The 13,088-nt window shown below is 44.3% G+C and overlaps 2 protein-coding genes across 6 annotated transcripts in view; one reads left to right on the top strand and one right to left on the bottom strand.

Annotated features, from left to right (window-relative positions):
* Nucleotides 1-7,221, top strand: part of NMNAT2 (nicotinamide nucleotide adenylyltransferase 2) — a 220,310-nt gene extending 213,089 nt beyond the window's left edge. For all 5 annotated transcript variants that reach the window (XM_018060703.1, XM_018060702.1, XM_005690959.3 and 2 more), the window contains one exon: nt 2,498-7,221. In XM_018060703.1, the coding sequence (XP_017916192.1) occupies nt 2,498-2,600 (103 nt within the window). In that variant the 3' untranslated portion in view covers nt 2,601-7,221. The remainder of the gene's footprint in view (nt 1-2,497) is intronic.
* Nucleotides 9,456-13,088, bottom strand: part of LAMC2 (laminin subunit gamma 2) — a 69,921-nt gene continuing 66,288 nt past the window's right edge. Inside the window, exon 23 of the mRNA XM_013970345.2 lies at nt 9,456-11,122. Coding sequence (XP_013825799.2) covers nt 10,869-11,122 — 254 coding nt within the window. The 3' untranslated portion in view covers nt 9,456-10,868. The remainder of the gene's footprint in view (nt 11,123-13,088) is intronic.

Genomic DNA, 13,088 nt, shown 5'->3' with positions numbered 1-13,088 from the left:
GTTCCATGGACAGAGGAGCCTGATGGGCTATAGCCCATGGGGTTGCAGAGTCAGACATGACTGAGCGCCTAACACTTCCCTTTCCACTCCGAGGTACCAAAAGAATTAGTAAGGGTTTAGGTTAACAGCCATAACAAAACACCCTAAATAGTTAGAATTTTAAATGAGAAATGCTATTCAATGTTATTCAGTGTCAAAAGGGATTGAATCTGTTCAACACGAAGCCTCCCTATCTGAGTCCACGGCTGCCGCAATGACTTCTCTTCTCAGCCAGTGGAGAGGGGCAAAGAGCTCTGTCCTTTAGAAGATGACCCAAAGTTTCACCCATCACTTCGCTTTCATCCGCCTGGCTCAGCATCAGTCACATGGCCATGCCTAGCCTCCAGACAGGCTGGGAGTAGACTTTGAGGCTTGGCAACCATATGTCCAGCTAAAGCTTGGGAGGGTCTATTACTCAGGATAAGAAAGAGAGACTGGATACTAGGGGCCAGTTAACAGTTTCCACCATAACCTCCAAGTGGAAATATCCAATGGAAGGATAAGACATGTGGAATGCAGAGGTCTGGAAGTATAATAAAACTGAAAGCCCTGAGCACCTAAGTGTAAATTAAAGTTTAAGGGTATGGCTGAGTTCACAGGGAGAGTCAGTAAGAGCAAAGAAGGCTATGGGAACATTTAAAACATATTAACATCTATTTAAAGGAAGGATGAGGGGTCAATTAGAAGTTTGGGATTAATATATATACAGTACTATATACAGTAGTGTGTATGTATATTAATATATAACTAGCTAATACTCAGACGGTAAAGCGTCTGCTTACAATGCGGGAGACCTGGGTTCGATCCCTGGGTTGGGAAGATCCCCTGGAGAAGGGAATGGCAACCCACTCCAGTATTCATGCCTGGAAAATCCCATGGACAAGGAGCCTGGTGGGCTACAGTCCATGGGGTCGCAAAGAGTCAGACACGACTGAGTGACTTCACTTCACACATTACTATATATTAATATGTACACATTACTATATATGAAATAGATAACCAACAAAGACCTACTGTATAGCACAGGGAACTCTACTCAATATTTTGTAAGTGTCTACAAAGGAAAAGAACCTGAAAAAGAATTATAGCTGTATATGTATGACTGAATCACTTTACTGTACACCTGAAGCTAACACAACACTGTGAATCAGCTATACTCCAATTTAAAAAGTAATAAAAAAAAATACATAGAAGACTAAGGAGCAGTCAGAAACCACTAGCATTGGTGGCCCTGGAACAAAAGCAGCAGAGGGTACAGAGAGAGAGAACACTGTCATTCGTCATCTGCGTCATATGTTTCAAAGAAATCAAGTGAGCCCAGCGTTTGAGAAGGTCCACTGGACTTCTTCCCTGGAAGGGGATTATGCAGACCCTTGAAACAGTAGCGTCAACTATGAGGTGAGAGCAGAAGTGGCAGTGGGCAACGAGGGAAGAGGGGAAGAGTGTGGCTCCAATCATGGCTGCATAATAAAATTACTGTGACAACTTGAATGGCAACACAAATTTCGTGTCCCATTCATTCCCACTGAATCAGAATTTTGGGGGGTTGGGTCTCTGGGGAGCTGCTTTCTGGATGATTCTCGTGAAATTGGGATTGGCATTTGGAAACCACAGATGTAAACCACTTTTTCAAGAAGGCTCCCCATAAACTGTGTGGGGAGGCACTTGGGGATCTAGTTTGCTGACGGTCAGGACACTGTGTGCATTGCAAAGGCCCTGAGGCAGCCTTTGGGGAGGTCTCACAGCGCAAGGCATTTTAGAATCTAGGTGTCCAGAGGAGTGTGTGAATTCTTACGAATGGCTCCTTGGGGCCTGACATTCCCAAGACCACCATGTGCATAGAGAATGGGAAGCAGCCAGGCCAAGACTGGAACAAAACTGTGCTGAAAGTAAAGTGTATGACGAGAGTTCTTCTGTACATGGTAGTGCTTCCCCTCACCAGGGCTTGTGAGAAGAGCCTCCTGAAGGAGGGCCGCTTCTTCTCCCTCAGGGCTTCCTTAGGAAGGGAAAGAAGGAATCGATCATGATATTCCTTTTCCTGAGACTTTGGTGTAGAGAAACACAAAGAAATGACATAAGAATAGCTAACACCTTGAAATGCCTACTATGTGCTTGAGCTTTTCTAAGTGCTACCTGTATGACATTTAATCATTCTGATAGCTGAGCTCGGCCCCAGGCCCCAGTATTACCCCTGTGTTACAGAGGAGGAAACGGAAGAATAGATGGGTTTAAACAACTTGCCAGAGGTTCTTCAGTTAGGAAGTGGCACAGTCAGGATGGAGGAGGAATTAGAGGGGAAAAGGGTTTTTTTCTGATAGGAAAGCCATGCACTTAGCCTAGGCAAGGACTGGTAATGGGTGTTGGATAAACCCTTTCCTCAAAAGGGAATGGGCTGGCCAGTCCTCTGGCCTTGCTTTCGGGAAAGGATGCCCGCTGATTAGCGTCTCTTCTCAACCAGGCTGGCTCTGCAGCACGGGGATGGCCACGTCGTGGATTACCTGTCCCAGCCAGTCATCGACTACATTCTCAAGAGCCAGCTGTACATCAACGCCTCGGGCTAGCGGCCAGGGGGCGCTGTGCCCCACTCTCCCCTGGGCCTCCGCCAACACACCGGCCCCCCGCCGCCTCTGTCCATCCCGTTTCTCTGCCGCCTCCATTTTCCCGTCTCCTCATCTTGACTGTTTTCCCCACCTGCTGACTCAACCCCCCACAGTGTGGGGGAACCTGCAGAGAACACCACAGCGTACCGCTCCTCCGCAGCCATCGTTGGACAAACTCTCCTCTCGTCTCCGGGTTGGGGGTGGGTGACGGGGTCGGGGTGGGGGAAGTGCGGTCCTTGGAGATGTGCGGGTGCCCGTCTCCCAGCATGCTCTGGGGAGGCGGCTCTGGCCCTCGCCTTCCCAGCATGCCCTTTACCACAAAGGGCTATCTTTTTCCTTTCTTTCTTATCTTTCGTTTCGTTGTTTCGTTTGTTGGTTGTTGTAGTTGTTCACTCCTCATAGAACTTGGATCAAATCCGTGTCCGCGGTTCTTTATGTCTGTCGCCTTGTTGCGTCTCTGCGGCATTCCTTCCCTTTTGACAGGATACCCGCAGCCAGGCCTCAGCTCTCAGAAAGTTGCGTGAGGGCTATGCCCGTTGAACCAGGCCGAGACAACCCCCACCCATCTACCCGCTTTCTCCCCGCCTCCGCCCTACACACACACAGCAGTCTGGGGTCAAGACTGAGACGTTCATGTTCTGAAACCTGGGACGCAAGTCTGGGAGTAGTAGGGTTGCTCAGAAGGATTTGAGTCCATTTCATTAGTTTCCGAAGACCTCTCCTTTTTGATGCTCTGGACTTAAGGATCACCTAGAGCTGGTTCCTTCTCATTTCTTGGTGGCATCGGTTCAGGTACTTATTTGAGCTGTGACTGACAGGGTTGTTCCCTGTCAGCTCCGACCGTTACCAAGGGACCTTCAGATCACCATCAAAGCCCTTGGAGGCCAGACTTAGTCACATTCCTACATCTGAAAAGAAACACGTATGTAAGGCCGAGTCCTAAAAATGCAGCCATTTCTGAAATAAACATGCTAAGAGTTCACTCAAGCTAGAGGTCTTTGCTAATTGGAATTATTTATTGCCTGTTTGGCTGGGAAATATCTCTGTCGTAATGTAAATCCAGGATGACCTAGGAGAAAGCGATTCCCATTTCCCGGTGGGAACTAGTGATTCTCACCCACTCTAGTTTGGTAACAGAAATGGCGCCCGAGGTCAGTTCCTTCTTGAGAAGCAGAGCCTCAGCGTTTTTTGTGGGTTTAGGGTTACGACTCATGCTGAACCCAGAAGCCACAATCATAGCCTGAGGAAGCCTGCCTGGCAGGACCATGACTCTCAGAACAGACATCTGGAGGGATTGTCAAGAGCCACTAAACTCATTCACCCCTTTTGTCCCCAGTTTCCCACCTGCCTCTGGTGCTCTGGAAACAGTTTTGACAGACTCTGTTCTAGCTGTTCAGGTCTCATTCAGGTCCTGCCTGGAGAACCGAAAGGAAATTACTCTCTTCTGCTCTGTTTCTCTCGTCCAGTCTCTTGGCTCTTGGGTTTTTGATTCTTTGAGAAATGGTCCCCAAACTGTAGGATAATTTTGTCGATATCTAGTACCAGCCCTGGCCTGGGAGGTATTGGGTGGGATCTGATGCCAGGAACATCTGTAGCGTCCTTCAGTAGCATCCTCCAGGAAAAGAAATTCAACAGAAGAGTAGCATGGTTGCAGGGGGTGGGCTTATCCTCTTGGATAATGGAAATAATCTCCAAAGGACAAAAGTAAGATACTGTTCTTGGCTCTCGGTGTTCAGCTAAGAATCATGGAATCTGAGAAGATCTTTAGAGATTAATTGAGCCAAGGTGTTTTTTAGAAGCTGAGGAAGCAGAGATCCACTGAATTAAATGACTGGTGCAAGGTCACACAGCAAGTGTAAAGCCTGACAAAAGGCTAATGTTTTCCTGACCATTAGGTCATCACACCACATGATCTCTGCTCCTTTGATTCCCCACGATACTGACCAGATAAGAGGCAGCTTTCAGTCTTTACCTGGCATCTTTCTCTTAACTTATGTTGTCCCAGGTGCTCCCTGTATACAGCCTTGGGTATGCTAGTCCTGGCAGGGAGGATGTGATGGTGAGGAAGGCTGTAGCTAGGTTTCCCTTGGAAATGAACTGCTACAAATGGCAATGGCTTAGAGGAAATCTGAATCCAAGAAAGGATTGCTTTGTGGAAGGCAAAGACCCAGAAAGTGCTCAAGATTGCACTAGTGCTAGGGAGAGAAAGACAGAAGTACCTTTGTCTATGCAAGGCGTTCAGAAGCCAGGAAATGATACAAAGGAAATCAGGGAGCTGGATTCCCTGGGGTAGCACGCATCATCAGGATATGAAGTTTATGGGTAGAGTTTATTCTGAAGATCCACGTGGTCAGATCCGAGAAAGACCAGCTGTCTTTCATTTCTTTGGTCCACTCTTTCTTTGCTGGGCTCTGTGGTCAAGCCCCATTTCGTTCATGACCCCTGAGAAGAAACAGGGCTGACTCTCGCGGCATTCAGTGTGGGGATGGAAAGCACATTTGTAGGGAGAGTGAGATGAGCTAAAGAAAATAACAGGGATAAAAGTGGACTTCTAGGAATGAAATGAGGCAGAGTCTATCTTGGTGAATCAATCACAAGGATCATGATAAAATAGCTTTCCTTTAATACAAGGAAAAGTGACTCCCCTTTTGGATGGAAGTCCATTTCCTGCCCTGCCCCCTTCTTCACTTGCTACAGGGAGGTCAGATCCCCTCTTTCAATCCAGGGCAGGACACATGACTGTGACCCAGCCAAGGCCAATACCAGAGAGATGACTCAGAGTTGGAAGTGGTGTCCCCAGGTGCTCACAGGATGACCTCCAGGTCCTGACTTCCAGCTTGAGGTCCTGCTGCTTCCTACAATGGCTGACCCAAAGGTTCAGAGATTGTGAGAAAGGCATGGGCTAGAATGGCTGTCTCAAGAGGGGGTCTGGAGCCTCATTTCCTGCCTACTGATAAAAATGTCTCTCCCGCTTGCATGAAAGTGGCTGATATGTAAGAACAGGCACGAGGGAAACCCTTCGTGTCAATGACTCTCTCCTCAAGGAATGGCCCTCTGGGGGGGTGGTGTCTGTGCTGCTAGCGGGTACCTCATTCACCACCTCCCTCTCCCACCCAGGCAGCCTTTGGGGCCTTCTTGCTTTCATTTTCCTTGAATGTACATGGGAACAGGGGAGGAAAGTCTCTTCCTGAAGTGCCTGAAACCCAGAACTGGAGCTTCTAGAGAAGCTGTTCTTCCTGTCCCGGCTTGGCCAACCTTTCTCCCACGTTCCCTAATCTCCTGCTCCAGCTTCTCAGAAAGAACAAAAGAACATGATCTTCTAATTCAATTGGAAGTGAGACTCCATAATCAAACTACAGCAAGAGGCAGAGAATTCAGGGAGAAATGACTTGTATTTTACAAGCCCAAATCTACTCCCCTAAACAGACAGACAGACACACACACACACGCTCTCTCTCTCTCCCTTACTCTTTCTCTCTCTCTCAGATTAAGAGAGAGAAGCATGTTATTATATTTTATTCATCAAAAGAGTAATTCAAAAATAAGCCAGTATGTGAAAAGCTCAGGATCTTTTCCAATGTGAAGGCGGGCAGGTGAGAGGGGAAGGATGGGTCCAGGGATGGATTTTGTAGCTCATCCAATCCGGACACCTTAGGAACAGCATCATGGTAAAGGTGATGAATGTATTCTGTCCATTTTGTTTGGTTTGCACCTCCCTATAGCTGCCCAGTAAATGCAATTTTTCAAGTGGTTTCTTTGTTGAGTATGTTTGGAATGTTCTATTAGCCTGCAACAGTCAGTTAGGAATGAGTTACTCTCTTTCCCTCCTCCTTCAGTCTAGGCCTGGGGCCCCAACCTCAGCTTGATGCTAGCAGTCTCAAGGATTGGCATGGGAAGAGGGAAGCTTTTTTGAATCACTTTTTTGGTCACTGAATCTGCCATTTTAAGAATAAGATTTGCTTTATGGAAATCAACACATTAATAAATACTACATTGAAGTTGCAACACCTTCTCACAGTGCAATATTTTGAGTAAAATTTGTTGCTAGAATAGTCACAGACAAAAGTTTTATCAGCAAAATGGTTCAACTACGTTAATAAATAAGATGATGCTACTAGAGCCTGTGTCTTGGTCTAGAATCTTCTCTGTGAGTTGCAGAATTAATCACTTTTTCTTCACAGTCTTACTTGACAGGAGCCAACAGTTGTTAAGAATGCTCTTATAGCAGGAGATTTTCTGCTTGGTTTAGCTAAAGTCACATGTGTAAAATGAAAGTATACACAACCACACCCATAAGCAGGGAAGAATAATTAGCAAATTTGTTCAATTGTGCCTAAGTTTTCTCAGTTTTTTTTTTGTTTTTTTTTTAATGAAATCTTCGGTTCTACCTAACCTGCACAGTCTGGTATTGGTTAGCTTTGGATCCTTGAAGAAGTTAGTTCTTTGTGAATTAAAAATGTATTTGTGAAAATTAAAAACTTAAAAAACTTACTTCTTGACATAAAGGATATCAAGTAAGACAGAAATTGTTAAACTCATAATTGGTTTTGTTTGGCAAAGTTAACAAGCTAAAAATGAATAAGTTAATTGTTCAACCCTGCCGTGACTATTCGATCTTTTTTAACTTTTAATTGTGACAAACGTTATGTATGGGTTTAGGTCTGAATGGTGATTCAGAAGGTAAAATAACAATTCTCCACTCCGCCAGCTCACTTAAGGTTTAGGTACTGGTTTGTCAGATTAGTTGTGTGTGTGTGTTTATCATTTTGGTTCTTGGTATCTCTTTTTGTTTAAGACTGAGATTAGTCAGCTATGTGGGTTTGGTGGCATATCATTGTGGTACTTGCCATGACTTATAAATTGATGGTTTGTATTTACATTTGCTACTTTAGTCACAAAGCGAAACACTCTGTCCTGAGAGTATGTAATGATGAGCTCTTGTTTAATATTGGGTATAAACATTGGTTTATTTTGCTTACTTATACTAACTTACAAAATATATACTGTATCTATAAGTTAACAGACATGTACATAACACATTTTTTCCCTTATGACCCGTAAGTAAACTTCAGATCTTGGAATCTCATAGAAAGTTCCACGTAGCCCATAGTATAAAGATAACAGAGGAGAAAGAATCTAATCTCTGCTTTCCAGGTGGGAAAACTGAGCCACAGCAAGAATTTACAACATTCCCATGACCATGTGAAACATTAAAAAAAAAAATGATAAACACATTCCCAGTCCTTGAGACTTGTTCCAAACACTGGACATTACCAAGTATCCATCTTAATTTTGTCCAAGCATACTGAAAAAGAGTCCACATCCTGGGATAAGATCAGAAGTACATTGACTAAGAAGTTACAGTCCACATGTGTTTCATTTCTACCCACTTCTCCAGACAGAAATCCCCATGAGTCAAAATAGATGAAAATATGTGTGATAGCTTACCAATGGCACAATTAGTTAGATAACTCTCAGAGGCACAAGAGAGTTTCCACTACAAATCACACATACTGATAAGAAAGAAGAAGGAAAGTGCTCTTAACTTGGCAGGGTCAGGTCAAGACTGGTAACAGAGTCTAAGTCCTGGGGAGGCTATTTCTAAGTCACATGCTCCTTCTCTCATCTTAGGGACAATCTACCACAACCTCAGAAATGAGGGAATTATTTCAGTTCAAAGAGAGTCACATGAGTCACTTTCCATTTCCCATCTCTACATAGGGATCATCTCCCATGTGTCAGGGAAGACAATCTTATGACTCTCTTAACAGTCAGTCCCACGAAGGAATCCTTTTATGATTGCAGGCACCCTTGGATCCCCCACCAAGTACCCTGGAATATGTATACTTGACAGAAACAGATAGCCAATCACTAAGATGCATTCTCCCCTTTCATAGTAGAGAACTGTCAGAGAATCGGCTTCCTACCAAGAGACTCTATTTCCCAGACACCTTACAAGTTAGAGGTGGGCATGATAACACTGGGTTCTGGACCATGAAATGCGATAGAAAGTGATGTTCAGCCTTCACCAGGCCTGCCTCACAAAAACTTCCATGTATCTCCCTCTTCCATGTCTTTTTTCCTTTCCACCCGCTGGAAGGGAGATGCTGCCTAAGGCAACCTTAGAAACCTTATAAACGGCAGGGCCTCTGAAATGAACATGTGGAGGGCTACTCTGCCAACTGTCCATCCAGTATGTGATGAGAACAAGAAAAAGTCAATCGAGTGAATTATGCATATTTTTAGGTCTGTGTGATATTGTAGTTAATTGAATCAAATTTGTAAGATGTGTGATTGAGTATGCCAAGACAGGATTAAAAATGCACTTTCAGAGAAAGCAAAGCATAGTGATTAGATCTGTCAGAATTTGGGGAGTTGGTGTAGGCAGAAGCAGAATTCTGTCTTCAGTTACTTGGGTAGATGGCCAATTCAGGATCTCCATTTATTAAATTTTAGTTTATTAAAAAGCATGACAATATACCACAAATGATTGATTTTTGCCTTTAATTTTTTTTATAGTTGATGAAAAAAAAAGCCAAAACATTAATTATCACCCTCACCCTGCTCAGGTTGTTCCAGAAATAAATCCTTCTTTATGCTTAGGAGACAGAACCAGTTAAATCTCATAAAGTGCTTGCCTGGTTGGAAAGGGAAAACAAGATGCTCAGAAAAAAGAATTAAAGATGCTAATTCTGGGGGCTCACATCTCTTTCTCAAGCATTTTTTGTTTCCACTCCTTTGGTACCTACACCTTAAGCTTAGAGTTGAACAAATTAGAAACTGACCACAGGCATCTACGAATTGTTCTTTATTAAAAAAAAAAAAAAAAAAAAAAAAACAGGTCCATGAAAAGCCAAGGAAATACAGAGGTGAGGCAGTACCAAAGTCTACTGAGCAGAGGCTAGAAGGGCTTCTGATTTTTCCAGAAATTCCCACTGGTGTTATGACTCAACAATCTGTTGCAATCAGTTGTAGAAAGGAGCAGAGCAACAGCTGAAACGCAAGGAAGGGTGCACGATCCAGAGTCTTTTCAGCTATTTACCAAAATTCAAGTGCCCCATGGGAATGTCTTGCAACATATGTTCCGTTGAAAAATGAGGTTGCAAACCAAGGGGTTATTGCAATGACTTGTGAGGAACAGGATTTGTAAGTTTAATTTTTTTTAAGGTTTGTCCTCCTTACTATTCAGTCAACTCTATGAGGACAGAGACTATGTCACCACTGTACCCCAGCCCCTGGCACACAATTGGTACTCAATAAATATACGTTGTAAGGATGGATGGATGGATGGAAGAATGGAAGGATGGATGCTACCCAGTTCAAGTATGAATAGGAACATTGTCTGTTATCGAAAGAGAGAGTGAGAACAAAACCCACAGGGGCATATAATTTTTAGTGTTTGAAAATGGCATTGAATTAGGACTAATACCTCTTCTTAGATAATTGCAGCTCTTTCAGAGCCCAAGCTACATTTTTCTATCACTTTGAAACTCGAAAGTAAATACTTTCCCAATGTTTGCTTCACTGGTAAGAAATGCTTTAATAAAAACATTGTCTCTAAGTTGCCTGGCATCATCAGGGGAAAGGTGGTCATTTCCAGGCCCAGAAGAACTCAAAGGTAGCAGGATACCAATGCTCGAAACACGCCAGGCTTACAGTTCATCCCTTCCTCCAGTTTGAAAGTGGAGTACATGTCATGGATCAGCAGTAAGTGGGAGGAACTCTGATCAACAAGAACACATTGAACACTATAAGGCAACAGTATTTTACTGACCACAGCATGACTTCAATTCACTCTCTGATCTGACATTAGGAAGAATTTTATGCGTGGGCAAAGTCAAAAAAAATTTCCTTTGGTCACATTTACTCAAAGAATAAGCTGCCTACGACGTGGCAACACTTGTTCGTACTCCAGGAGTTGGTTTATGACTGTCTGCCTGTGCAGTTTGTCCTTCCATCCTGTCTACCCTTTGGGTGTCCAGGCCCTTGATGAGTCTCATACTCAATGCTATTTGCCTCGTTGCCCCACATCAGGAAGCAAAGAGCATCTCACTAGTACAATAAGACACTGATCTTGGCCAAGGTCTCAGGGTGGGGCCAGGTTCAGTTGAGCTGAGAATGCCCATCAATACCTTCAAATGTCCCCATCCCACCCCATCCGCATGAGATGGCTTCTGAGCCTGAGGTCTTCATCCTAAGAACCCCAGTTGGGAAATCTCGAAGGCAGCTTCAGTGTTGCTCAAGAGCCTGGGTATTGTAGCATCCCGGGGGCAGGTTGTCCCGAATGTTCTCCAGGTTCTTCACATCAGCCAGAATGCCATCTATGCTTGTCTCCAGTGAGCGGAGGTGGCCCCTCTGCCAACGCACTCTCTCCTCCAGCTCTGACATCAGCGGCCGCAGCTGGCTGTTGATCTGGGTCTTGGCTCGAAAAAGCTTCTGCTCCAGTAAGATCAGCCCCTCTTCATCTACACTGCCAGGCTGGTCTATTTTTAGAGGACAAGAAAGGAGTTAACAGAGGAAAAAGTTGTGATTAGATCCCCTTGGATGCATGCAGGCCCTTTCATAACTTTAATTTCTGTTTCCACCTGCTCAGAGTCAATAGTATGCCATTCTTTTAAAAAGGCTTATTTTAAATTAGAAATAATCTAGAAAAAATTTTGAGAGCACAAGCCTTGTTACTAGGTTTTGAAAAGCCCAGTTTAAGCATCTGGGCTCTTTAGTTAAGTAAGATGAAGCTTGGCCTTTGGTTTTCATGATAGAATCAACAGCTTCTGCTCTGAAAAGATGAAGGCTGAAGGTCATAGGGACTGAATACTGTCCAAGGTGTCTGCCCAACACAGCTCATCCTAGGATCAGAATCAACTCCAAATTCTGCTCTCTGAATCACCCTTAGGAAATTTCTTGCTGTTTTCTATTAGAAGACCTTTAGAAACTGGCTGGGTTTCAGGGCTTAGGGAGGCCAAGGTAGGCTTTGCTATTTAAGGGATGCATTCCAGCTGTATGAAATGATGGAAGACTTCATTCTGGCCTGGAACAGTGGGAATCTGGCTAGACATTAGTTTATTTCCAATATGAAATGTGGTCACATTTGTTCAGGTATGCTTTACTCATAAATGATCTGACACGTCAGCATGAAGGGCACCTGACAAGGCCCGTTTGGTCTGAATAGGTTTGAGTGGACAATTCAAGGTCAGATCCATTTGACTGCAGAAGTTTTATCCCAGCTAAAGAGATTAAACTGTAATTTTTCCAGGACTCAAGAGACCAGACAGAGTAGAAACAGCACAATAACCCAAATGTTGACCCAGTAGATCAGTCCTTCCCCTGGGGACAGGGGAGGATTCTAGAATTTAGGGTTCTAAGACATGCAGGAGAAGTGAAGCAGGCTTGCAGACAAAACGTCCATGGGGAGGCAGAGTGAGCTTCTTGCAAATGGCAGGAGCATCAGACACGGAGACCTCGGGTGGAATCTTGTCTCCCCCATTTACTACGTGATCTGTGGGGCAGTATTAAACTCTTTGAGCTTCTGTTCACTATTCTATGAAATAAAATAATAAAATCCGCCTCATTTGTTGTTGCTTAGTTGCTAAGTCATGTCCGACTCTTGTGCAACCCCATGGACTATGTAACTCCTCCGTCCATGGGGTTTCCCAGGCAAGAATACTGGAGTGGGTTGCCATTTCCTTCTCCAGGTGATCTTCCCTCATCTCCTGCTTGGCAGGCAGATTCTTTACCACTGAGCCACCAGGTAAGCCCTAAAACCCACCTCATAGAACCTTTACAAATTTTACACAACCATTCACCACAAAAAAACCTGGCATAGTGCCTGGCACACAGAAAATGCTTGACAGTTCTCACCCAGCCTCCCTCCCCATGCTCTCATTTCCTCTAAAGGCCCTGTTAGTTTCATTGCCTTTTTCAGAACACTAAGCAAAGCTGCTAAACTCTCAGCTGGGGATTTTTTTTTTACCTTAAGAGGGCATTTTACTCTCTGGGACTCATTGGATCAGAAAGCAGACCCATCAGGAAAACAATGCAGATGATACTTGTCTCTTGGGGTGATGATGACACTCCACAGAAAAGCCAAGTTTAAAAGGGGCTCTCCTGAGTATGGCTGGAATCCCTGGCCCTAGTTCCATATCTGCTGTGGTCCAAGCTTGATGTAACAGGCCACAGAAGTTTTGATATCAGGTCCACCCAAATCCAGGATTTTAATTTATCTGAACTTTCTTCTGGGAGGGATGCTGTGAGGTAACTGGAGCTGCCGTCATGGGGTGCCATCAAATCTATTTTAGCCTAAAATGTCTACAGTGTCTCATGGACCTCTCTCTTTGACATTTCATCTGGATCTTCTACCTGGCAGCTCAAGTTTCCACAACCAGTCACAGCACAGTGTAACTGTGGTGTGTGTGTGTGTGCGTGCATGTGTATGCTCAGTAGCATTCAACT

Source organism: Capra hircus, chromosome 16 (genome assembly GCF_001704415.2).
Source record: "Capra hircus breed San Clemente chromosome 16, ASM170441v1, whole genome shotgun sequence".
Lineage (NCBI taxonomy): Eukaryota > Metazoa > Chordata > Mammalia > Artiodactyla > Bovidae > Capra > Capra hircus.
This window is presented reverse-complemented; position numbering and strand designations above follow the sequence as displayed.